This window comes from Mugil cephalus, chromosome 19, assembly GCF_022458985.1.
Source record: "Mugil cephalus isolate CIBA_MC_2020 chromosome 19, CIBA_Mcephalus_1.1, whole genome shotgun sequence".
Taxonomy (NCBI): Eukaryota; Metazoa; Chordata; class Actinopteri; order Mugiliformes; family Mugilidae; genus Mugil; species Mugil cephalus.
This window is the reverse complement of record NC_061788.1, coordinates 22,595,686-22,622,568: the sequence shown is the minus strand read 5'-3', so window position 1 is coordinate 22,622,568 and position 26,883 is coordinate 22,595,686. Positions and strand designations below refer to the sequence as shown.

The 26,883-nt window shown below is 36.9% G+C and overlaps 1 protein-coding gene across 2 annotated transcripts; it reads right to left on the bottom strand.

The window, feature by feature from the left end:
• Nucleotides 1-2,792: 2,792 nt before the first annotated feature.
• Nucleotides 2,793-26,807, bottom strand: wdr91 (WD repeat domain 91). Of its 2 annotated transcripts, XM_047570112.1 has the most exons (18): nt 26,573-26,807; nt 21,251-21,380; nt 18,208-18,387; nt 17,608-17,815; nt 17,346-17,428; nt 15,968-16,077; nt 11,476-11,647; nt 9,102-9,305; nt 8,315-8,505; nt 8,161-8,215; nt 7,972-8,067; nt 7,715-7,809; nt 5,850-6,000; nt 5,224-5,332; nt 4,449-4,561; nt 4,241-4,348; nt 3,810-3,899; nt 2,793-3,416 (listed from the first exon to the last, which is right to left on the bottom strand). In XM_047570112.1, exons 2-18 carry the CDS (start codon nt 21,371-21,373, stop codon nt 3,252-3,254), a joined length of 2,253 nt encoding a protein of 750 aa, XP_047426068.1. In that variant the 5' UTR covers nt 21,374-21,380; nt 26,573-26,807; the 3' UTR covers nt 2,793-3,251. The 2 variants fall into 2 exon arrangements, with proteins under 2 accessions (XP_047426068.1, XP_047426070.1); XM_047570114.1 differs by lacking the exon at nt 18,208-18,387.
• Nucleotides 26,808-26,883: the final 76 nt, after the last annotated feature.

Genomic DNA, 26,883 nt, shown 5'->3' with positions numbered 1-26,883 from the left:
CACTTAGAGATCGCAGTGATCTGTTGAGACAATGTGGTTCTATGAGGTCTTTCAGATATGATGGAGCTAGGCCTTTCAAGGCTCTGTATGTAAGGAGGAGGATTTTAAATTAAATTCTAGATTTTACAGGGAGTCAATGAAGAGAAGCTAAAACTGGAGTAATATGATCTCTCTGGCTAATTCCTGTCAGTTCTAATTTTGCAGCGTTTTGAAACAATTGGACGCTTTTTAAAGAGCTACTTGGACAGCCAGACAGTAACGAGTTACAATAATCCAGCCTGGAAGACACAAATGAATGAACTAGTTTCCGCATCACTCTGAGAAAGGATGCTCCTAATTTTGATGATATTACGAAGGTGAAAGAAAGCAGTCCTGGTCACCTGCTTTATGTGAGAATTAAAGGACATATCCTGGTCAAATATAAATATATACCAAAGTTTTTCACAGTAGTACTGGAGGCCAACGTAATACCATCCTATGAAACCAGGTGATTAGATAATGAATCTCTGACATGTTTAGGGCCAAATACAATGACTTCTGTTTTGCCTGAGTTTAAAAGTAGAAAATTACAGGTCATCTAAGCCTTTATGTTTTTTAAGCATGCTTGGAGTTTAACCAGCTGATTAGTTTCATCTGGTTTAATGGATAAATATAGCTGGGTATCATCTGTGTAGCAATGGAAGTTTATGCCGTGCTTTCTAATAATATTACCTAAGGAAAGCATGTATAATGTGAATAATATTATATTTTATATAATATAATATTACTTTGTCATAAGAATTGTTGTTTACATGGACAAACTGGAATCTGTCTGACAGATATGATTCAAACCAGTCTAATGCAGTTCCTGTAATCTTGATCACACTTTCAAGTCTCTGTAGTAAAATACTGTGATCAATAGTGTCAAATGCAGCACTAAGATCTAGCAGGACAAGTATAGAGCCAAGTCCAAGTCTGAAGCCATGAGGAGATTGTTGGTAACTTTAACCGGAGCTGTGTCTGTACTATGATGAACTCTAAAACCTGACTGAAATTCTTCTAACAAACTATTCCTGTTTAAATGATCAACCAACTGATTGGCAACAGCCCTTTCTAAAACTTTAGAAATAAAAGGAAGGTTGGAAATTGGCCTATAGTTGGATAGAACATCTGGGTCAAGAGTGTTTTTTTTTTTTTTTTTTAAGTAAAGGTTTAATTACAGCAGTTTTAAAAGACTGGGGAACATATCCTGTTAATAAAGATTGACAAAGCGGCATGTGCGTTCAATGTGTGTCTCACTAATAAAATCTCCCTGCATTCCAAATAGCATGTCTACCTGGGTACTACAAATACAGGAGTAACACCTAAACTTCACAATTCAAATACTATATACTAAATACTAATATCTATATCTTGCATAATTAAAAAGAAAAAAAGAACAGAAAATCCTGCAGTTGTTTCTGTTTCCTCATCCATTCATTTATATGTTTGATAAACAATATTTTTGATCTAAATTCCGTCACATTTTTATTAACCTTTTATGGGGCAAGGAACAATATTTGGTAACTTCCACACACATTTTAAACTGCATCTCTATTCCTCTCAGTGAGGTTTAGAAGCATGTGGTTTTCATTCAGCCAACCAGAGAAGATCAAAGAAACATCCTCAGGAGTGCCTTGTAGAGGGTTAAAGATAATTAAATTTTATTTCTTTGTGATGTGCGTTTTTGATCTTTTCACATTAAGTTTAATTGTAGCAACTAACTATTATGATCAATATTTGGTCATAATTTCCAATTTCATTTCTTCAAGACAGAAGGATTTGAAGAAACCTACATCCACAGAAGATTTGTGGTTAGTTCTCCAAGATGATTGGAACAACCTACCAGCTGAGCTCCTTCAAAAAGTGTACCTTGAAGAACTCAAGCTGTCTTGAAGGCAAAGGGTGGTCACACCAATTCCTTGATTTCCTTTTATTTAGATTTTTCTTCAGTTCATTCACTGCATTTTGTGAAGTGATGAAAATAAACTATTAACACTTCCATTTTTGAAAGCATTCTTAGTTTACAGCATTTTTTCCCACACCTGTCTAAAACTTTTGCACAGCACTGTGCAAAAGTTTTGCACACACACACACACACACTTAAAACCAACTAAATATGATTAGATAAAATATACAAATTAGGCTAAACTAATGTAGATTAAGCTAAATTAATCATTATCATTAAAAACCTATACAGTGAACAAATACATTGAATTACAATATTATACAATACACAAAGTATCTGCCATCAAATGGATCTCCTTACCCTTTACATTCGCCATGTAAGAATTTCCCTTCACATTTGGTGATACCATCTAAATGCACCAGTGACGTTGTTTTATCTTGCAAAACTGTACTAACAACCGCTTTCCAATTCAGTCCTCTTCAGTCATGTCACAACCCTCCTTACTCACTGATGAGCTTCAGTTGAACTAAAGAAGCCACATGGACGAGCGGTGAAACATCTAAAGGAAACCTTAAATGATCTTTTTGCTTTCATCTACAAATGAATTCCAGTTTTTACCTTTTTCTACATGCACCATAACCTGGATGACCGATGAACCTAACAGTAAAACAGCATTTAATCTGAAATTTATGTCTAGGCCAGGCACTTGGCAAATAGCACAAGGGAACACTCCAAAAAACTAAAAACAGAGGCAAGAGACAATTCCACCAATTCACCAAAAAGATATAAGCTTTTCTTGGGAAGAAGTAAGACCTGAACTTTAAAGATTAGTTTATAAATAAAAGTTCAGGTGTGACCAATGGCATGACGTATAATTTATTTATTTATTTTTTACAAAACATTTGCAGTTAAGTAATGTCAAAAATTAATGACAATCTGAAACAAATGAACGTGTTGAAATATAATCTTTAACAAGTGTAAACAATTTAAAGAATTAAATGATCAAATGAAGGAAGAAATTACACTCTTAAATTCTGATGTTACTTAAGAACAAACTAGAAATGCACAAGTATTGATGACTATCACAAATTTATGTGTGATGTCCACTGAATTTAGCTTTAAGACAGAAACAGTTCTAGAAACGTAAGCTACATTTTAATGCCATTTTGGAACCAGTCTGTATGATATCATGAGTAGATGACATACTTATCCATTCATTTCATTTCTTGGAATCATTTCTATCAGTAAGTGTGCAAATTAATTAATTTTTCATCTACATCAGTTCATCCTTTTGACTAAACTCCCTCCCTCAGACTTTTGTCCATCAGGACTTTTGTGCCAGGAGTGTGCTCAGTTTAATCTTCCCATCCATGGAGGCTGTCAGGCAGGTGCCGCAGTCCACTGCTGAGCACCAATCAACTGTCACCACTGGGGCTTTGTGCCCACCGAGTGACAGAACTCTCTCCAGCGCTGGCTCCCCATTGGTCAGCTGGACAACAAGAAGCAGGTATTAGTAAGAACATCAAAATGAAAAGTATTACAGAATGAAGCAGGTTTGTTTTACAAATGAGTAATAATAATATGTATCTTGTGTTTTTTGTCCCATTCTGTGTTTTTATCTTTACTTTTATACATCAGTATTTTATTTGTATTTTATTTGTATTCAAATACCGGACTGCTATGACAACCTAATTTCCCTTCGGGGATCAATCAATCAATCAGTCTCTGACTTTGGTATGAAAACGGGTATATACACATGCATGCGCACACAAGAACATGAGTACAATTTCATTTGAAACAAAAGTTAATCCAAAACATAAATGGGATTGTTGGGTGTGGAACAGAGATGGACCAATTGAGATGAAAAAAAATGTGCAATTACTCTGTATATGATTCCTCCGGCACCAGAACAGGTCAGGATGTGTTGTCCTTCAGAGTTGAAGGCAAAGAGTCTACCCCGAGGAACCTGAACCTGAAGAAAAATCCATTGACAAATAAATGCGCCATTGTGTTAATTTCAGTCATTTACATTTTTTCATTTAAAGTTTTTATCAGCAGAATTGTAGCAGAAAGTTGTAATGTAGTTTTATATAATTCTGAATGGAAAAATCTATTTATGTTGCAAGTCATTGCTTTTTTTTTTTTTTTTTTTTTTTTAAATCAGTCAGGTTGGATAACAATTACTTATGCTCTGGTTTTTCAAGTGCTTTATCCTCAATGTGTGTTTTTATATTATGTTTACATCCATAAATAAAAAAAATAGCGCATTCTATGAAAGGGTAAGCTAGATGTTTCAATGGTAATGAAGCTCACCTGTTTGTACCCACTGTATCCTGACAGGACGAAGGGCCCAGTTGCATCCTGAGGTAAAACCTGTTCTGTCTGCTTTACTCCACAGCGATGTATGTTCCACTGGATAAACTGCGCACACGCACGCACACACGTTTATTTACTTGATTCCATTTAAAAATTCAAAATCAAGTCTTTTGTAATTTTGTCACTGTGACGCGCTTTCACACACCTTGCCATCTTCTCCAATGCTGAAGACCGTGTTTTCATCAGAGCTGAATTCCACGCTGTACACTTCCCCATCATGAGCTCTCCAGCTCATAGCACTCTCGTACCGTTGCATATCTATAAGAAGGAGAGACGGTTGAATCAAAGTCTACATGTTAAAATCTCATCTCATCTCATCTTCTTCTACCACTTATCCTCACTAGGGTCATGGGTATCTTAAAAATTTTGAATGTACAAATTCACAGAAAGTGCTACAAACACATTTGCATAGGTAAAATATTTGAAAATGACAACCTGATCTTGTCAAGTTTCAGATCATCGTCATTATTGTCAAGAGTTAAGTCAAAACATCTCTTCTCATCTCTACAACGCCTTCTGGCATTTAACAAATATTTCAAGATCTCTTATTGAAGATGCTTAATTGTTAGGTTTGTAAATGTTTGTTTAGACAGTTGAAACATTTGCAAAGTAAAATCTTTTTTCTTTGTGCATGTATTACATGTAGTATATCAGTTGCCAAGATAAATGTTGTGCTTTATATATTTGTACAACATTTATGTTTCATCAAGAATCAAGAATTTAACTGAACTAGAATCATGAATGGTGGAATAAAATGTAATAAAATGAGCAGACCAGTGTTAATATCAAGGTCTTAAGCTTTTGAAAATATTTTGACATTTTACTGGTTAGCTTTGCTTAGCTTTGATGATAAGGAATCAACACATTAACCTACAGTATATAAATAAATCTGCTCAACTGCTTTGCCAACAGATACAGACCGAACAGTCTGATGATTCCGTCAGCAGCTCCGGTCACCAGCAGGTTTCCATTGTGATTGAAGGCCGTGCAATTAATGGCTACTGGTCCAGGTTCTAAAGAGAACTGAAGCTGAGGAACACAAATTCAGGACTTCCTTATGATACGCATAGATAACATACATGTGGTAAAGCTAATATTAAAACATAACTGCAGTAGTGGGTTTTTACTGAGTTGCAACAGGAGAGATGGGGTCCACTGGTTTAGCAAGCAGTGTGAGAGAGCACTAATCTGCACAGGTGCTGTCCATGTTAATTAGCCTCTCTCAGTACAGTAAGTGCAGCTTCAGGAAGAATCTTTGTGTTCAGGGAACTGAATGTGTGTGATCCACTGTGCCACAGCTGTATCTGTTCTTAATGTGTTGTTCTTAATTTAAAAGCTTAACATGTTAGCATTCCTAAACATTAACTGCTTACATGCCATGTAGATCCTAGTGTTAAAATTCTAACATAATCTGGATTAAAGAAACAGAGGTTACTTGAGGATCTCAGCCCAAGGGATTTCTGTTGATCTTTAGTTCAACTGTCATGTGAACAGCAGCACACATTGCTACTCATTCATCATACATGTATTCTGTAATGTTAATCACCTGTTGCTTGACAGTCTTTGTGTCCCAAAGCAGCAGTTGACCTGATACCGGTACAGGAAGTCGTGAAGATTCAAAACTTCCAGCTCGACCGACAGCGGCAGCTGAGCAGACAAACGAAGACCCGCTGGGGCTGCAAGCTAAGGACAAGATACTAAGAGACAGAGAAAAGTCATATTACTGTCCTGTACTACAACAATAAACATTATTTAATACTACATGACGATTTTTTTTTTTTTTTGCAATCTGGTCACCTTCTAAAACCACAAACGGATTTAGCTTTCAATTTAGATTCCCATCTGTCTCCATGATACTGTAATTTAGGAAATGGAGAAAACTCACAGAAGTTAAACAATACTGTGAGTCTGCAGCCATGCTAATGTCTTTGTTTGTGGACAGATTAAATAGAGGAGACACACAGATCAGCCACAACATTGGTGTGACAGGAAAAGTAAACGACACTGACCATTTTGAGATCATCATGACCATCATTGAGAAAAATTAATGAGAGAAGTCTACGAAGGTTGGAGCGAATGGTGGAAGAAACACCACGTCAATCATCCACAGACCTGAAGGCCAACCTGGAACAGTCTACCATACCCCGCACACTAAACCAAACAGGGCTTCATAGGCGAAGGCCAAGGAAGACACCATTGCTGAGGAAAAGATATAAAAAGGAACGACTAATCTTTGCCAAAGGGTACCTGGACAAACCACAATCCTTCTGGGAAAATGTTCTGTGGACAGATGAAACTAAAATAGAGCTTTTTGGCAATGCACACCAACAGTTTGTTTACAGACGGCCCAATGAAGCCTACAAGGAAAAGAACACCCTACCAACAGTTAAGCATGGTGGAGGATCCATAATGCTGTGAGGCTGCTTTTCTGCATCTGGTACTGGAGGCCTTGACCGTATCACAGGACTCACGAAATCAGAGAATTAGCAAGAGATTTTAGAGCGAAATGTCCTACCCAGTGTAAGAAAACTTGGTTTGATTGAAGTTCATCGGTCCTCCAGCAAAACAAAGACCCAAAGCACACATCCAAAAGCACGCAGGAATGGTTGAAAAAACGGACCGTTTTAAAATGGCCAGCAATGAGTCCTGATCTCAATACAACTGAAAATCTTTGGTATAAGCTGAAATCTGCTATTGGGGAAAAGAAACTTGCAAACGTTCAAGAGCTTGAACAATATGCAAAGAAAGAGTGGGAGAAAATACCAGCTGAGAAGTGCAGGAAGCTTATAGATGGCAAAAGAAACATTTGGAGGCTGTCATCACTGCCAAAGGGTGTGCAACCAAATATTAAAGAGGGGTGCCATTATTGCCGCACATGCTGTTTTTTTCTGTTTCTTCTTTTAAATAACAAAATGTAAGTTGAAAAAACAATTTTCTTTGTTAAATTACTTTGGACCTCCAATTAAAAGATCCTAATGATACAAATTTGGTGCATTTCCATTTATTTCTGAAGATATTGTAGAGGTTATGCAAAAAATGAAGGGGTGCAAATAATGGTGAGCAGGACTGTATGGATCACTTGGGTTGTTAGCAACACCTGGTAAATATTTCTTGTCAATAGCACCTTTACAAATATGTTTACTGTGAAAAATTGAGATCTGTTCAATACTTATTTTACCCGTTATATGTATCTATCAATGAGGTCATCAGTAAAATGGGTTACATCTTGTCACAACTAGCTAAAATACAAATTAAGTTATACGTGTTAACTATGAGCTCTAATCTGGTTATTTATTTATTTAATTTGAATATGGTTCTGGAAATGTGTCATTGAGTGCTTGGAAATGCAAAACCTTTCCTATTCTTTGTGGCTAAGTGTTTTCCTACATGCAGACAGACAAACAGATTTACCGTGGATGGGTGTCATCAATATTCATCTCATAGAGATTCTTCTTAGCATCTGTATCATACAACCGCACAGTTCCAACGCCGCTGCCTAGTAACAACTGACCATGCAAACACACAAACACAAAACAAAAAATAATGTATGAAAATTATTTCAGACTGTCTCACAGGTTGGTAGTATTTATGTTCCTTTCAGTTTCATTTATAACTGAATGTAAAAAGGGAATGTGGAATATTGAGCAGCTTGTGTCTCTGACAAATACCAGTCTGTCTGGTTTGGTGGCCCACTCCAAAGACAGCAGGGGAGACTTGGACATGATGGTAGCTTTTGTCTGCATGATAGGGTTGAAAGACCACACCTTATAGAGAGGGGATGAAGACCTTATTATACATCTGTTAGTAACAGCATAGTTCTCTTTTTCATTTATATCAACCCAGAATAAAATGTTCACCTTGATGACACCATCTACATCCAAACTAGCAACCCGACGACCAGAACAATCAACCCTGAAAATCAGAAAAACACAATTGATAGAGAAAAAAATGAGAGTTTTAGGTCTAGTTCTCATTCTATGTTTCTCATGTGTGGGAGTGCTGAAGACAGACCTGCAGTGCATGATGGAGGAGTGATGCTCTCCATATTCCTCCTGACTGAGTTTGATGAAAGGCTGCTCCACTTGCAGTCCACCTCCTTCTGCTCCCACTCCCCAGCTCCCCCTATTTAAGCAATCAGATAGTTCACTGGATGTCTCGGTAAGGGGTTCTACCTCCTCAGTCTCTCCTTTCTTCTCCAGTGTCTGCAGAGAACAGGGAAGGAAGTATTCAGCTTCAAGTGACTAGACCAAACTGGAAAATTCATTTGAGCGTGAGCTCATGAGCAACCTCATGAATTAGAATAGATTCTTACAGATTATTGTCAAGCATTGTAAGATTATGATTTAAAAGTGTTCCACGCCCCAAATGCTTTTTGCTTGAATGCTACTTCTATAATATTGTACATATGTGTATAGTTCAATGTTTAATGCTGATCATTTCTCATTAATTAATGTAATTAATTAACAGAACTCTTGAATGCAAATTAAAATGCTGACCAGTGGCAGAGCTGTTTTGACTTAGATGGCTTCTAAATTGAAGATCAGTTACAATGTACCTAGAGAAAGCTAATGAATTTATACTTTATACTCTGCCAGTACCAGTATTTACCGGAACAAGAGATAGTTTTAGATTTTGGGAAATGGGCTTGTTTACATGAAGGCATGCTATATATTTTAGGCTTTTATGTCTGTATGCTTGATATGTAGCTGGAGTCCATGGAAATTAGCAGAACACTTTTGGGCAAGCAGTGTGCATTAGAATTTTTGTGTATCAAAAAAGGGCACTAGCCTTCAGATACCTGTGGTGATGGTTTGGACAAAAGCTCCTTCCTCTCTTTTTCATGGTCCTGGATTCTCTTGTGTCTGGGATTCTGGTTTGTCACATGGTTTGTTGAGTGGTTTGTAGATTGTTGGGACTGGGAACTTACAGGTTCATTCACTGATGACTGGCTGGAAGATGGTTTCCCCTCCTTAGCCTGAATTGCCTCTTTAGACTTTGAAGGCTGAAATGGCCAGAAAGGATTACAACAATAAATATATAAAACACACAGCTGATCCCCCTCTTCTTTTTATAGATTTTAAGCTTGCTTTTAGTGTAACAGAATTAGACACCAGTCAATCATTTCAAACATGCCTTTAGTCATACCATCATACCAAGTAACCACCTTAATCATATCCATCACTTATTTTTCAGAATTTTGGCCATCATCCGTAATGGGAAGGGGTCTATTAGTACGTATGGCACATTTAAGTGGAATGATATATACAGTCCCCTCCAAAAGTATTAGAACAGCAAGGCAAATTCCCTTGTTTCTGTTGTTCACTGAAGACATTTGGGTTTAAGATCAAAAGATGAGTATGAGACAAGAGTTGAGAATGTCAGCTTTTATTTCCTGGTATTTACATCTAGATCTCGGGACATACCACCCATAGTTTGAACCCACCCATTTTCCACAATCTTATGGACTGATGAGACCAAGATTAATCTCTACCAAATTGATGGAAAGGCTGAAGTGTGGAGAAAGAAAGGAACTGTTTATGATCTGAAGTATACAAGCTAATCTGTGAAGCATGGTGGAGGTAATGTCATGGCTTGGGCGTGCATGGCCGCTTCTGGAACAGGCTCATTAATATTTATTGATGATGTAACTCATGATGGTAACAGCAGAATGAATTCCAAAGTGTACAGAAACATTTTGTCTGTCATTTTATGGAGAAATGCATCCAAACTAATCGGGAGGAATTTTATCATACAGCAGGACAATGAGCCAAAGCACACTGCCAACAAAATAAAGGACAGGAGAAAAAAGTGGAAGGTTTTAGACTGGCCAAGTTAATCACCTGACCTTAACCCAACTGAGCAGCATTTCACCTCCTGAAGAGGAGACTGAAGGGAGAAACCCCCAAAACAAACAAGAACTGAAAGAAGCTGCAGTAAAAGACTGGACTAGTATCACAGATGAAGAATGCAACAGTTTGGTAACGCCAGTCGGTCACAGGCTTCAGGCTTGAGGCAGTCATTGCAAGCAAGGGTTATGCTATCAAATATTAAATGTTAATTACTTTAAGATCAATTGTTCCATTACTTTTGCTCACCTAAAAATGCTGTGGTGTAATACAAACAGTGATATATCACACATGTGTTAAACACATCTAGATGTAAATACCAGGAAATAAAAGCTGACATTCTGAACTCTTGTCTCATATTCATCTTTTGATTTTAAATCCAAATGTCTTCAGTGAACAACAAAAACAAGGGAATTTGCCTTGCTGTTCTAATACTTTTGGAGGGGACTGTACCATGTCATACAGATTATTTATTTTCACCACGTCATGTTGTATCATTCTTTTTACAACAGCATGGCTGTAATGAAGAGAGGTAAATAACTACTTAAAATAATTATGGTGCTGGCATCAAATTCAAAATATGGTATGTTTTTCAAAAAGCAACATTTCTCATTTACAATTTAGTTTTTATCTTTGTTCATTATGCTTGTACAATTTACGATCAAATATTAACGCACGACATGTAGTTTGGCAAATCAGCAAATGATCCAAGAAGCAGTGATACTATGGTGAACGAGCAGAAACTGCAATTTTACCTCGCAGAGGGCACTATGCTCTGTTTTGTCAAAATTAAAAACATTCTAAGTGAAGAAGAAAGGGTGTGGAGAGAAATTTGCAGATGGGACCAAAGATAAGGGATAAGGAACAGTGTAAATGTTGATCAGTCCACTATCAGGAGAACACTGAACAACAATGCATGAGTCATTGTGTAAAAGAACGGTTAAATAATAACTAAGTTAAGTTTTGGAATGGCGAAGTCAAAGTCCTGACCTTATTTCAACAACAATGGGGAAGGACCTGAAGCGGTTTTGCACAAACCAGATACTGAAAGCAACAGTTCATATACTGTTGTAACTCACAGATACAATAGTATCATTGCGTTCTCTTTGTCTAATGTCAGGACTGAAGAAAGCAGACAAATCTGCTGATGATTTCGATGCAAATATTTTTAAGCACCACTGTATATTATATTTGCTGTAAAAAGTCCTTTTTGACATCTATTTAATGATAGTTTGTTGTTTTCAGATTCCCTATCTGAGCACACACCTGCATTTTAGCAACTGATCAGAACACCAGAGTCAAAGTTTAGCTATGCCCTGCTGTCACCTGAATGATTTGTGGATCCTGTCTGATGACACCTGTTTGGCTTGATGAGGACCCTGTCGTAACCTGGGGTGGTTTTCCCGGAGTACGTCTGCCTGGTGGCAGGAATGTAGAGAAGAAGTTTTTAGAGGGAGCGGTGGCAATGGCCATGGCTCGCTGGCTCGACATCAAGTCTCTAAAAGGGCAGAGAAGAGAGCAAATAGTGGTTAACAGTAACAATGTACTGAGTGACACTAAATGAAATCCAAGCTATAGAGAATGCAGAGTACATTAATACTTTTTCTTATTTTAAAATCCCCCTTGTATTGTATTATTATTGAGCTTTAATGTTTTTTTGAGTTTGAGCCTTTTGTGTGTAATATGCTGAAACTCCAAATGTGATGAAGTCTGTCCAGACACTACAATTTGGGCCGTCTCAAAAATGCTAAAATCCTTCCACTTGTAAATTTTGTCAACTTTGAGGACAAAATGCTGATGTTTTCTGGTACCATCAACCACTGCACAGTGTAAATACTGTAACAGCACAAATACCTTGACATTAACAAGTTAAATGCTACTTATATAGTTCATACAAATAAGCAAAACATAGTTCAGATTTCTTTGACTATAGAAGAAGCTATTCCTGTTGATAGTTGGACTTAAACAGTGCTCCTTAAGAGGTTTAGCCCTTCAAACCCAGGGACAGGCATTGCCCAGGCAACACTAACAAGCATGAGTGCACAACACTCGTAACAACATAACAAATACGAACACAAGCAAACCTCAAATTTGAATGCAAAGCTGCAGACAGTTTCTGTCTGTGAAACATAGCTTAACAAATGCCACCGTATCAGCTATCAAGCTGGGCTACTGATGGCAGATTCTGTGTTTACATCAATGATGTTTGATACACAGACTGGGTCAAAGTGAACCTACAGTTTAAGTAATTTCCCCCTGGGATCAATAAAGTAATTCTGATTCTGAAACAGATGATGACTTTCTGATGTTAAAATCTTTTTAAGAGCCCAGTGAAATCACTGGTGTTGTTTTTTTAGTGCTGTTTACATTAATCTAGATGCCATTTTCACCTTATTTCGACCAACATGTTCACATCATTATTGGGGAAGAAGTACAGTAATTCCTCAAATAAAGTTAAATTAAAAAAAGAAAGCTGAATTAAAACCTCTGTAGTGTTTCAATAGACTGAACCCGCCATTTCACAACACTGCTTTTATTACAAAACATTTGCAGTCAGACTACAAGTCATTAAACAGAATAAATGTCAAAAAACAAAAAACACAATAACACCCGCCATGATTGAAATTGGAAAATACTACTTTACTTAGATGAGTAATCCAGAATTACTGAAAACAGCATAATTATATTATTGAATTCATTACAGTAAAGTAGTAAACTTGTACATTATATGAGAATTCAGGAGTTTCCCAGGCCTTATTTTTTCCATAGACAATATTAAAGGTGCTGGCCCCACCCCTGGCCATTATCTGTGGACATGGTTTTTAATTGAAGAAATATGGTATGCTGGACAATTTTCCTTGTTGTCATCTCTTACTCCGCACTAGGCACATAATGCTCATTCCACAGTATGTGGCAATATGTGAAGATTCTCCATCATCCAGGTAATTGGTACATGAATGAGTGGCAAAGCATCTTCAAGAAATAATTTATCCAGTTGCACCTTCAGCCTGTTTTGTGGGCTATACACAATGCACAATGCTCCACCATGTCCTCATATAGGCCTCACAGTGCATATCACATGGTTTCTCCCCGCAACTGCACTTATTAAGGAAATTTAAGAAAGTTAAATGTCTATACTCTCAATTGCTCTTCAAAAGAGAGCAACTGAGAGTGAGCATTGCATGTGTCTCTTCACTGTTGTGTATGTGGTTTATTGAAAATTACACTCATGCTTACACCAGAAAAGAAAAGATGGCCATAGTCTCTTGGTAAAATTCCAGGAAGCACATGCAACTATCTTGCTAAACTTTACTGTGTATCTGAAATGTGGTGAGTCACAGCCAATATTAGCACTGTGGTTAATGCTACACCATTAAGAGTTTCAAAGTTACAAATACTGCACTGAAAAACTGACAAAATGACTGGAACACAAAGTATGAGATCCTATGATCATTCCTCCATTTCATGTGAAGCAGAGTAGCCATCTTGGGGGAATGGAACCAGCCATGTCAGAAACATATCAACTTCAGTAAATACATTTGAAAGCATCATGTTGCAGACATATTCATTAGAAAATATTACAATTATTAGATCAGGTAAAAAAATGCTGTTCCTATAAAAGGTATGCAATCACTTATTTTACATTATATGTGTAACGCTTTATATTAAGAAACGCATATTCACCATTAAGTAGCTGCTTACTAACGTGTATTAGTAGCATACTAGTCATTCGTTAGTCAAAAGTCTCAAACTCAAAACTATTTTTTGAGTGCGAAGGGTCACATGTTAAAGAAGCAGCATAGCTATAGACTGATTCACACTGGATGTCTTCTTTAACGTTTGACTCTTCACACTCAAAAAGTAGTTTGGAGTTTGAGACTCCTGAGCTCCTGATCACTCAGGAGACAAGAAAGTTAGCGAGAAAGGCAAATCTGAAAACATTTGTATGCCATCTCGTATTCATTAATAAAAGAGATATTTTTTGTTCGTGCTAACTTGGCTGTCTGCTTGTTGTGTAGCCTACTGTGTGCTTTAATACAGTTAATACGTATGAATAGGAGGCAACTTTAGTTTAGGGAACACACAGGGGTTAATAAGTGCCAAATTAATTATGAATTAAATGTGAACAAAGACCCAACTTTACATTACAAAGACTTAATTATGATTAGAGTTATTTATATACACTATTAGCACTTATGGTTTTGTGTCTAGTTCCATATGAATAGAACATCTTCAATACGTATTATGAGGGGTGAATAACTGTTCTTGTGGTGCTACCACCTTACAAGCCATGCATATTTAGGTCATAATTCATATGCAATAACTTACTTAATAACTATAAATAAGATGTAATTACATGGGGGAAATTAAGGGTCTATTAAGGGTAGAATAAGGTCTTGAAGAATAAGGTATTAATTAGTGACTTATAATGACTAACAAATGCTAGTATGCTACTAATATACACGTTAGTAAGCAGCTAATTAATGGTGAATATGCGTGTCTTAAAATAAAGTGTTACCATTAATTATTTTGACATTACTTCTTAAAAATGGTTGTCCACTTTGCCATTTTTTGTTAACCCTTGCTTATATAAATGCTATCATGTTATAACGAACATGACAGCATTTCTGAGGTATTGAATATTTTATTAAAAGGGAAAAACATGTTGTGTTGATTTCTCTTATCTGTTAAATTGAGAGCAAATTTCCTATGCTAATAATTGAACTCGTATGGCTTTAAATTCCTGAAGTGTTTTTTAAATTTTTTTTATTTATTTGCGTTTAGTTAAACATCCAAGAGGGTGAATACTTTTCATAGTCACTGTAATACATATTGTGTGCTTTTTTATACCTGCAGACACAGCACATATGATTAATTGAGTCAATTAACTACGAGACACTTGAAATCGCAGGAATCACAGTGATTGTGTGATCAGTGATCAAGTGATTACTCGTATGGACTCGCATTCATTAAATTGAGAGCAAATTTCACAATTTTCTATGTTAATGATTTCACTCAAATAGCTTTCAAAACCTGATATTTTCTTTATTTATATTTAGTTACACGTATTTTATTGTATTTAGTTCACATTTTATGTGAAAAGTTAGATATCTACTTATGTGTGACCCAAGTCATTTTTCCAACAATTGTTCACAGATTATTATTTCAATATAACACAATTCTAGAGACCTTTGTCTGATTAAAGCTAGGAATACTGTGATAACTATGTTTTTTTGATTTCCCTCCTGAAGGACAAGTTGAGGACACAAGCAGTGGATCACCAGTTCACTGCTTGGACACTAAACTACCTCATCAAACAACCATTGTTTGTGAGGACAAGGGACTGTGTGTCTTATATAGTTATCAGCAACACAGGGCCCACAGGGAACCATCCTAGCTTCCTTTTACTTCACCCTGTAGAAGACTGCAGACTTTACATACTACTCAGTCAGCTGCCACCTAAAAAAGTTGCCTGACAACTCTACTGTTGTTGCCCTCAACATTGATGAAGATGAAAGTTGAACTGCCTCCAGATCAAAGATGGTTAAATTAAAGTGCTGGTAGTGCTGGTAGTGGACCTCTGCAAGAGTAACCACTCTCACAACCTACCAGTGAACATCTAGGGAATGGACATTGAGACGGTGAACTCATACAAGTATCTGTGCACCTGAACAATAAACTGGACTGACAGCACTATTGCACTTAACAGGAACAGACTTTCCAGGGAGCACTCCGGACTGTTTATGACTCCGTAGTGGCATCAGCCATCTACTGTTATGTCTACACAAAGGACATTTAAATTGTCAGTATGTCTCACAGCTCAGTGTCTCCCAGTCGATCCTTATTCTGGATATATGGAGGAAACTTATGATGGACCATCTCATCGCTGTCCCTCTGATCCCGGCTCTCTGTATGCAGGGCAAACAGCTGGACAAGATAAGACAGACAAAGTCAGTTATTATGAGAAGCAACAATCAAAAATCATCAATCATACCACGGCATGGGATAGTCTGCAGAAAATAGAAATTATTAACCTGAGAATGAGACTATTCACACATCCAATCCTCACAAATTGATTATTTTGTTGATAGCACTGCACAAGTACAACATTTGACATACAACCTCAAGAGGTAAGTCTCTGTGTATTACCGATATTAGTTTAACTACCTAAAAAGCTCTTTATAATACCCATACAGCAATTTCTTAGTAACGGACAAAAAGCCCAGATTTAACACAAGTAGAATTACTTGGTTTAAATAAGCGTTCCACACTTTGTTCCACTGTTGTAACTTGGGGAAGTTATTGTCCTTGTTTGGCCTGTTTTGCTGCATCTGGGTCAGGATTGTTTGCCATCACTGATGTTCCAATGAATCTTAAGTTATACTTTTGAAATTTAAATGTTCAACCTATTATTTAGCTTGTGCAATTGTAAAATTCCACAATTGTGCACATTATGGAATCCATAAAGATATTGATATTTCCTTCAGATCAATTGTCGCATTGCATGTTACTCTTGAGGGAGGCAGGTCTCCAAGGTGTGGTGCACATATTTACAAAGGTCTTGTTCCATACAAGATGGCTATCATGTGTGTATTATCTGTAATACCACCATTAGTCCATTAGGTGGAGGTAAAGGTAAGTGTACAGTGGATGGAGAACCTGGAGAACCATGTGGATTAAAATTGACCAGAAAATCTAGACCACAATTCTAGTAAAAAAAAAAAATAATAATAATAATATTAATTGTATTAGTTGTCAAGTGGGATTCTCAACCAAAAGCCATGACTAAACAATGAAGTGAGGGCACTGCTGAGGGAGCACAACATAGCCTTCAGATCAAAAGATTAATAGGCAATTAAAACCATCGCACTGAGAGTTACTTTGAAAACAATAACCCCTATAGCATGGAATGCCATCTGACTGACAATAAAAACAATCTCCAGGCAGATGACGACGCCCGATGTCCAAAACTAGTTCTTCATTCGCTTGGACAATTTGAGGTAAGAGTCTGCTCCACCCATGCCCATACACAAGAATTACCATAAACCACATAATAGACTCTCAAATATATTTGGGAACTTTTTAAATGAGTGTGAACATTTTGAATAGATAACTGGATCTTAATAGTGTAGCAAACAAAACTTTGTAATTTTCATACCAGAACTCTTTTAATGATAAGTTAAGCTTATTCTTACCCGCTGACGGAGTCGTTCATTCTCTTCGGTCAGGCTGGTCATCTTCTGTACTTCAGCCTCAAAGCTCAGCAACACAGGCTGGGGTGGAAAACAGTTAAAGACTGAAAACCTGTAAATTCCGAATGAAATTAACACATTCATGATGGATCAGTGTAGCACACTATAAAGTGTCAGATATGACTTACATCATCTTAACGGTTAAACTAAATACGGACACAATCTGCAAATTGCGTTTAAAGCTGCAGATACAACTGAAGGATATGCATACACTGGAAAAGGACTGACAGGAAGTTGTGCAGTGAAACCAAAAAGGTATCAGCCCACTGGCGGGAGAAGTACATCGAGAAGGCAGGATTCTGCTCAGGGCTGGGGATAAACGGCAGGATGAACCAGTCGCGCCACTCAGACTGAGTCTGCAACTCCAACGCCTGCTTCTGGAAAAACTCTTGAGTCTTCTCCAGATTTCCTTTCTGGATGATAAGACAGATATGTATTTGTATTAGCAATCCCCAATTTGTATTTCCCAGTTTGCACATCTTCAATGCCTTTCCTTGCCTCCTCTGCTCATATCTTAGACCCACCTTCCTGGGAGCAGAGGAGATGAGGAAAAGACATGGGTAAACAGGACTCAAATCCATGGGTATTTAATGAAAACTGATCCGGAATTTTGGGTCAACTGCTGGTGATTGACTTAGGCATATTTGTAGGTGTTTGCGCTCATCATTACATTGCCACAGGCAAGAGGACTGAGAGAAGAGACTAGGTGGCACAAAATATTGGAATGAGAAGAGTGACAAATTTTTAAACAATGCTCTGTTTCTTCCACATACATAGTAGTGTGTTAAATATTTTTATGTTTTACCTGTATTGTGTTGATGACATAATATCTGTACAGGCTGGTTCTCAGTTTGTTGACAGTGGATCTATAAACATCTTCCAATCTGCAGAACAGACGTCTATCCAGGTAAAGCCAGTACTCCTTGAGACCTGACAATTCGAAGTTCTGAACAAACTGCTGCAGCTGATCAATTATCTTATCCACCTGCAGATGTAACGATCAAAAATAATCACTTTTGAAGTACCTTTTATTTGACTCTAAGACATTCTTTACATGCAAAAAAAGAAAGGTTTTAAAGGAGAATTACTATACTCTTTTCTTAGCACACTGATTTAAGTCTCAGGTGTCTCCCTTATGGGCCTGGAGACATCTGACTGACTTTTACACTGACAAAAGGACCTTACCACGACTTATCTCTATTTAACTAATGTTGGGACCCCCTCGAAAATGAGATGCTGCATCTCAAGTGGCTATCCTTTAATAAATTCAATTCAATTCAATTCAATTCAATTCAATTAAGAGTGTTAAGATATGACTGCGGTATATGAATAAAATTGATTTTAAAAGAGAAAGAAAATTGTTGAATTTCTAAACAAGAGATAAGAACTTTGTAAACTTGTGGGGTTTCTTTGAAAAAAATGTTGATGTTCACCTTTTTAGGTTATTCTTAGTGTGTTAATGGTTGTTTTTTGTCTGACTTGTTTCCCTTGAACCAATCAAAATGGTTTTTGGTTGTTTTTGTCATTTTGTGCTTTTTTATTTGTTTTTTTTCTGGGCATCTTTGGCTGTGTTGTTGGTCATTGGCTGTGGAGTTCAGCGGAGTGGCCGTCGTGTCCAGTGGTGTATTCCTGCGATCAGCTGCTAGCGCTGTCTGTGTCCCCTGAGATGCCCGGAGTAAGGTCTGAGATTCCCGCTGAACTCCAGAAGTGCTGCGGATGGCAGGCTGGAGTTTGAGGTGGGGGAAGATGGTTCAGGTCGGCGGTGCCGTCTGTCCGCATGGGGAACGTGAGGTCTTTGGCAGCATGATCGATGGACTGTGTGCGCTTGATGGGACCCAGAGGGGGCGTGTCATGAGAAGCGCTTTGGAGACCTGGTTCATAGGACCACAGTACATCTGTGCCCGGCTTCAGACTCTATGGGCGGATACACTCCTTTTGAGTTCATATCCCTCCCTCAGCAACAAGGAACACCAAGCGACACAATCCGCTGTTCCTATGCAACTGGCCAAACAACCATGTCACCACTGTCCACTGTTTTGCCAATTACTTTTTGTGTATTTGTTCATAATGCTGTAATTTTGCTTGATTAAACTGTTTATTTTTTATTTTATGTTAATCTTTTCTTGTGGTTTTTATGAGTGTTTATTTTTATGTGCAACAAAGCTACAGTGACAAAGTAATTTCCCTCATGGATCATTAAAGTCTGTCTAAGTCTATGTCTAAACAAATAGGAAATTGGTCACTGGGTCCTCACTCAACCACATGGCACTCTGTGTATTTAATGCCGTGCGTCATCTACAAATGTTGGTGGTGCTGCCGCCATTCTTTGAAATTATGGTGCTGCGTAAAATACACATTACGCTGTTACAGTCCCTTTTCCTTGACCATGAACGGCTATTTTTTCTAAATCAACAATTAACATGAGGAATTGATAAGGGAATCGTTAAAACGTTACTGATGCCCATTCCTATTCCAGTCAACAATGATTCTTTCACTTGTACAACATACAGTTATGGCCACTAGGACAAATTTCACATTATGAAACACTACATACATTTTACAGTGACACAGAACTAGGGGGATCCCGATGGAGCTTTGAGTCCTAACAATCCTGATCTTTTAATATCCAGTATCAGCCAATATGGGTCCCAAACTGAACTTAAACAAAATGTCCTCCCCTGCAGATTTATTTATTCTTATCTTCATTGTATTCACCTAGACATGTATGCACCGTGCGACTGCAATAGCAATGTTAGCGCTGTCAAGAATAGAACTTTCAAAGCACGTGAAAGAAAAACAGTGTTTTCTACGACAGAAATGGGCTGGCCATCCATCACGGTAAGCTCTGCAATCCTCTCTGGAATATTTTTCACCTTGACACCGTCTCTAAGAAACTTTTTGAAAGACAGTAACACAGTAATTGGCGTATACCCCTTTTTTGTGATTGGATGTTTAATTACAACCACCTCACAAAATATTCAATTTACATATTTCTAAGCGAAAGTAATGTACTTATACACAGCCCACATGTTTAGTCGCATGATTTTCGCTTATCCTCTCCCATTTATGGGAGCTTTAAATAATAACTACAAATGACTACGCTTGACTGGAACCAGATACTGATGCTATTCCATCATTCAAAAAACGCCTTGATGGGCCTGATACAGATCGGAACATGCCTACACAGTGCCTTATTTATCCACGAAATAAGATGTTACATATCAGTTCAATTTTAAGACATTAAGACTTGATGACCTGTAATTTTTCTACTTCTAAACCCAGACTAAACAGTCATTGTATCTGGCCCTAAAAACCTCAGAGACTCACGCTTAATGATTTAGTATGTCAGGACGGCATTACTTTGGCCTCCAGTACTACTGTGAGAAACCTTGGTGTTATATTTGATGGGGATATAGTTTTAGTTTATTTCATTTGTCCTTTAAGTCCTTTAATTTGCACATAAAAAAGAGACCAGGACTGGACAAAATTAGTAACTTCCTGTTTGAAAGTGATGCACTTGTTTTTTCGGAGTGTATTACAGTAATTCATTATTATCAGGTTTTGGTTAGGTCCAGCCCATCTTGTTCCTCCTGCTGCTCTCTTCTCTTTTGTCAGTTTTACTATCTCTAGTTCACAAAACTGTTCTCAAAAATACTACTGAGGACTAATGGACAAGGGAAAGAATCCAGCCAGGGGATTGTTTTTTTTTTTTGTTTTTTTTTTGTTTTTTTCTAAACATACTGGAGACGTGAAATTATATTCAAAAAACAATGGAAAATTGGACAAAGTGCATTTTATGTCCCTGTTAAATAAATCTTTTAAAATTACATCCATCAATATGTCCATACCCTGAAGCCTTTCTCCTTGTCAGCTTTGATGTCACTGTCAAAGTGTTTCAGAGTGCTGTTGAAGCCACGGAAGATGAGATACTCCCTCACATGTTCGTCAGTCCTCTCGACCGCAGACCCCATGGCGACACTGCGAAGTACAACACAACACACTATTTAAATATTGCTATATTAAATATAGTAAATATTATTAAATATTTAATATATTAAATAAAGTCATTAAATAGCTGAAAGTCTCATAATGGCAACATCTAACTTATTTGAGGTTTTGTATTTTTAGTTCAAACCTAGGTAGGAAACTCACCCTCGCTGACTGTGCTCATATTACATGCACACTTGTAATATTTTTCTTTGTTTGGAGTGTGTAAAAATACGACAAACTGGCATACTCATCACATGTTCAAACAAACTTTATTTTGCAGGCAAACGCAATTTATGATACTACAAAAACATAGTGGAGCGGGAGATGATTTGTCATATCATATCACGAATATATAAGATATAAATGGGTCTGCCAAAACAAAAATACAATACCTAAGGGCTCAAAAAATGCCACAAACATGTACTGTAAATGTAACTGAAACTGCATGACCTTGTTGTTGAAATAACTGCTAAAAGTTTTTTTGCTCCAATTTGAAAATAATTACTATTTAAAAATGAAAATGAAAGAGACCGATTAAACCATTTGAAGATGTAGCTTTTAAGTCCTTATTTAATGATTTAAAGATACGTTTTTATTTTTATTTATTTATTGTCTGTATTTGGGGTAGACTTCAGCAGTTCATATCAAACAATTTATATTCAGTTAAATGAATAGTAATTAGTATTTTTTTTAATTGAATTAGAAGCTTAGCAAGAGGATACATGAATGCTAAGACCCAGTATACTGTATACAGTGGGGGAAATAAGTATTTGATCCCCTGCTGAATTTGTAAGTTTGCCCACTTCCACAGAAATGATCAGACTCTGGTTTTTATGGTTGTTTACTGGTTATGGGTATAGACAGAATATCAATCGAAAATGCATAAAAAACACACAATCTAAAAGTTATAAATTGTTATGTATTTTATTAAGGGAAATAAGTATTTGATCCCCAACAATTCACTTAGAATTCAGGCTCCTACAGATTGTAGTCTCATCGCTGTGCTTGCCAACAAAGGTTTCTCTACAAAGTACTGACTTGTGTTGTGCTTGGGGATCAAATACTTATTTCCCTTAATAAAATACATAACAATTTATAACTTTTAGATTGTGTGTTTTTTATGCATTTTCGACTGATATTCTGTCTATACCCATAACCAGTAAACAACCATAAAAACCAGAGTCTGATCATTTCTATGGAAGTGGGCAAACTTACAAATTCAGCAGGGGATCAAATACTTATTTCCCCCACTGTATTCACAGTTAAACTTCATCCACGGGGTCACACAAGATAGGAGGACACAGAGCCGTATATCAAAGAGTCTGGCCAACTAGGGAATGGACCGTCTGAGCTATCCCGCTATGCTGATTGGTTCTGCGCAATGGTAGATACCTCTAACCAATATTTACCCATAGAGAAGTCGCAATAACAGAAGATAAAATTGTATTAAAAGTTAAAATATGCCACAGTGGTCAGCCTACCGCTGCAGCACAGGATTGGGAGAACTCCAGCGTTTCCCCCGTGAACAAAAACAATGGGAGCAGAAGATTAAAAGTAGGAACTGGATGTCAACTGATTTCTTCCTATTATGTGAGGAAAATACCAATACCTCTCTTTGAAATTTCTTAAGATTTTATATAGGAAAAATAAAGTCATACCATCATTAATGTGTACCTTGATCTCAAAAACACAGTTTCACAATACTAATGATAATACTAAATAATAGTAAGACTAGTTTAACTTCACTATTTCTGAGTGTTTATCATTTTTCTGACTTTTAATTTTTAATGGCAGTCGATGAACACAGAAACTGAGGAGAAGGTAAACACAGCTCCATGACTGATGAGGTGATTGGGCTACAAAGCATTTTACAGGCTCATTTAAGATATTTAAAGTAAGTAGACTCTGGGATGTTTAAGTGAGGACCGTTTACATATTGACAGACATTGGCAATAACATTTCTAGGCCCGTTAATGGTGGAAATAAGCGATTTATTTCAACATAGCACATCCACCCCATAGGGTTACACTGTAGAATCTTCCCTCCGATGTAGCAAAGATGGCGCCCATGATTTGAGTTGGACAGACCCTCTCTAATATACAGCTCTGGGAGGACACAGAGAGTCGTTTTTGCTCACTGGGGAAACGGTGGAGTTTCCCCCGTGTTTTCCTGATCCTGTGGTACAGCCGTAGGCTGAACACTGTGGCACATTTTAACTTTTTTTTTTATCCTCTGTTATTGCCGCTTCTCTCTGGGTGACTATTAGTTAGAGGTATGGTGCCCATGAAACACGTGACCAGCTTAGAACCAATCAGTATAGCGGGATAGCTCAGACAGTTCATTCACTTGTTGACCAGACTCTAATATACAGCTCTGGGAGGACACAATTATGTAACAATACATTCAAGTGCTATCAGAAATCACACTTTCATAGAAAGAGAAGTTGTGCAGTGCCCACATAATCAAAGTTTTTGCAAATTGGCCAACACAACATTTATTAATACACTGCCTAAAAAAGTCACCACCAAAAAAAAAAAAAAAGTGACCTTTAACTTTGATTACAGTATTCGTTCGCTGTGTAATTGTTTCAATAAGCTTCTGCAATGTCACAGGATTTACTTTCATTCAGTGTTGCATTCATTTTTCACCAAGATCTTATACTGATAACGGGACAGTCTGACCATTGTGCAAAGCCTTTTCCAGCACATTTCAAAGATTCTCAATGTAGTTAAGGTCTGGACTCTTGGTGGCCAATCCATGTGTGAAAATGTTGTTATGCTTCCTGAAGCACTCTTTCGCTATTCGAGCCACATGAATCCTGATGTTGTCATCTTAGAATATGCCCATGTCATCAAGGAAGAAGACATTGATTGATGGAATTACTAAGGGATTTAGATTAGACTTTGACTTATATTTGTTATGTTTTTATTTTGTGTCATTTCTGTTTTCTTTTTTTTTTTGTTTGTTTAGTACTGCTCAACTGGGAGAGATCATTGATTGTGTTTATATATATATATAATATATATATATATATATATATATTATATTCTGGGAACTGGCTGTTTTGTTGTGAAAATTTAGTTCAATCAAATAAAATGAAACATAAAAAATAACGTCACTGTTTCCCGTTTTCAGGAAGGCGGTAGTATACATCTAGACGAGGAAAGGGAATCTCACACAAGACGAGTATAGTTATTTAATTTAAGTTAAAGCTACGTGCGAAATAATTTTAAATCAACGTCCATTCAAAATCGCGCATAACAGCATATTGCAACGCCTTTACTATAACAACAATTTTGAACTGCAGTCACGCCATCTGCGCTTCGGCGAGGCACGGTCGCGCTATCTACACTTGAAAATCGAGTGCCCGTCTACATCGCATCGGACGGTAAAGCGTTTGAGCGGTTTTATGGTGCATTCAAGTGCATCCCGCAAACTCGGAAGTCTATATTTTTCTTCTTATTTTCACTTGTTGAAATACATATATCAGTCATTACTTTGTTGTTATTTTACTACATTCTATTTAATGATTAAAACTAAGTGACAGAACATAATTATTGAAGCATATTCAGAATCCAACTCATTTCTGCATAGTCAGATTTGAAAACTTAATTAAGAAAATAATCAAATTGTTTTCCGCATACTCTACAGCTACCACTGTGGTGATTTTCAATTTATTTCACTGCATCACTTTCTGAAAATGTGATGTTGAATTCTTATCCAATGAATGATGTATATGCGCAGATTAAAAAAAATAATTAAAAAAACAAAACAAATTGTTTTCTGCAAACTCCACCAGATTCTGGTTCTACACATCCCCAGCTACCACTGTGGTGATTTTCAACTTAATTCACTGCATCATTTTCAAGTAAACTTGTGTTGAAAGTATGCTCCATGAATGATGTATATGAGCAGATTAAAAAAATAATTAAAAAAACTAATCAAATTGTTTTCTGCAAACTCCACCAGATTCTTCTTCTACATGTCCCCAGCTACCACTGTAGAGATTTTCAACATATTTCACTGCATCATTTTCAGATAAACTCGTGTTGAATTTGGCTCAATGAATGATGCACATGGGCAGATTAAAAAAAATTATTAAAAAAACAAAACAAATTGTTTTCTGCAAACTCCACCAGATTCTTGTTCTACACATCCTCAGCTACCACTGTGGTGATTTTCAACTTAATTCACTGCATCATTTTCAAATAAACTCGTGTTGAAATCATACCCAATGAATGATGTATATGGGCAGATTAAAAAAATAATTAAAAAAACAAAACAAATTGTTTTCTGCAAACTCCACCAGATTCGTTTTCTACATGCCCCCAGCTACCACTGTGGTGATTTTCAACTTAATTCACTGCATCATTTTCAAATAAACTTGTGTTGAATTTGGCTCAATGAATGATGCATATGGACAGATTAAAAAAAATAATTAAAAAAACAAAATCAAATTGTTTTCTGCAAACTCCACCAGATTCTTCTTCTACACGTCCCCAGCTACCACTGTAGAGATTTTCAACATATTTCACTGCATCATTTTCAGATAAACTCGTGTTGAAATCATACCCAATGAATGATGTATATGGGCAGATTAAAAAAATTATTTAAAAAAAACAAAACAAATTGTTTTCTGCAAACTCCACCAGATTCTTGTTCTACATGCAACCAGCTACCACTGTAGTGATTTTCAACTTATTTCACTGCATCACTTTCTGATAATGTGATGTTGAATTCATATCCAATGAGTGATGTATATGGGCAGATTAAAAAAATATTTAAAAAAAATAAACTAATTGTTTTCTGCAAAGTCAACCAGATTCGTGTTCTACATGGCCCCAGCTACCACTGTGGTGATTTTCAACTTAATTCACTGCATCATTTTCAAATAAACTTGTGTTGAAATAAAACGCTTTACCGTCCGATGCGATGTAGACGGGCACTCGATTTTCAAGTGTAGATAGCGCGACCGTGCCTCGCCGAAGCGCAGATGGCGTGACTGCAGTAAATTTGAAGTGATACGGAAGAATCGAGAAATCACTATTTTCAGCAGTCACGGGGCCATCGTCATGCGCCGTCATGTTTTGACTTATCAGATTGCATGGGTCATATATACATATGATGGGAATTTGGTGCTTATACAAATGAATCTATAATTGTGACAAAAAATTACTTACCTCCGTGAGATCGACTTATTATGAGGATTTGTTTTAAGTGAAGCTGTTTTTCTTTATGTCGACACCACCACTTATCAAAGGGGAAACAAAAGTCCAAACAGAAATGAACGGTACTTATGTCCAAGTAACACCAGGAACCCGCAGGTGCTGGTGCAAAAAAATAATGTGTTTACGATATCAAAGAAAAACTCTATTCGTGTTCCTGTTTCCGTTCTTGTTACTCAATGTATCGATGCCCAGTTTTAATCGCGCATGCGCGAGCCTAAAAGGCTATGATTCACGCATGCGCGGTGGTGAGTGGTTTACTGGCT

Bases quoted from the DNA above. Each gene is read 5' to 3' on its own strand.
- wdr91 (XM_047570112.1), bottom strand. From the start codon at position 21,373: ATGGGGTCTGCGGTCGAGAGGACTGACGAACATGTGAGGGAGTATCTC. The intron at 11,648-15,967 runs GTGAGACATACT...CTGCCCTTTTAG, and splicing joins CGACTGGGAGACACTGAGCT to AGACTTGATGTCGAGCCAGC. The intron at 6,001-7,714 runs GTAAATCTGTTT...TCTGTCTCTTAG, and splicing joins ATTGATGACACCCATCCACG to TATCTTGTCCTTAGCTTGCA.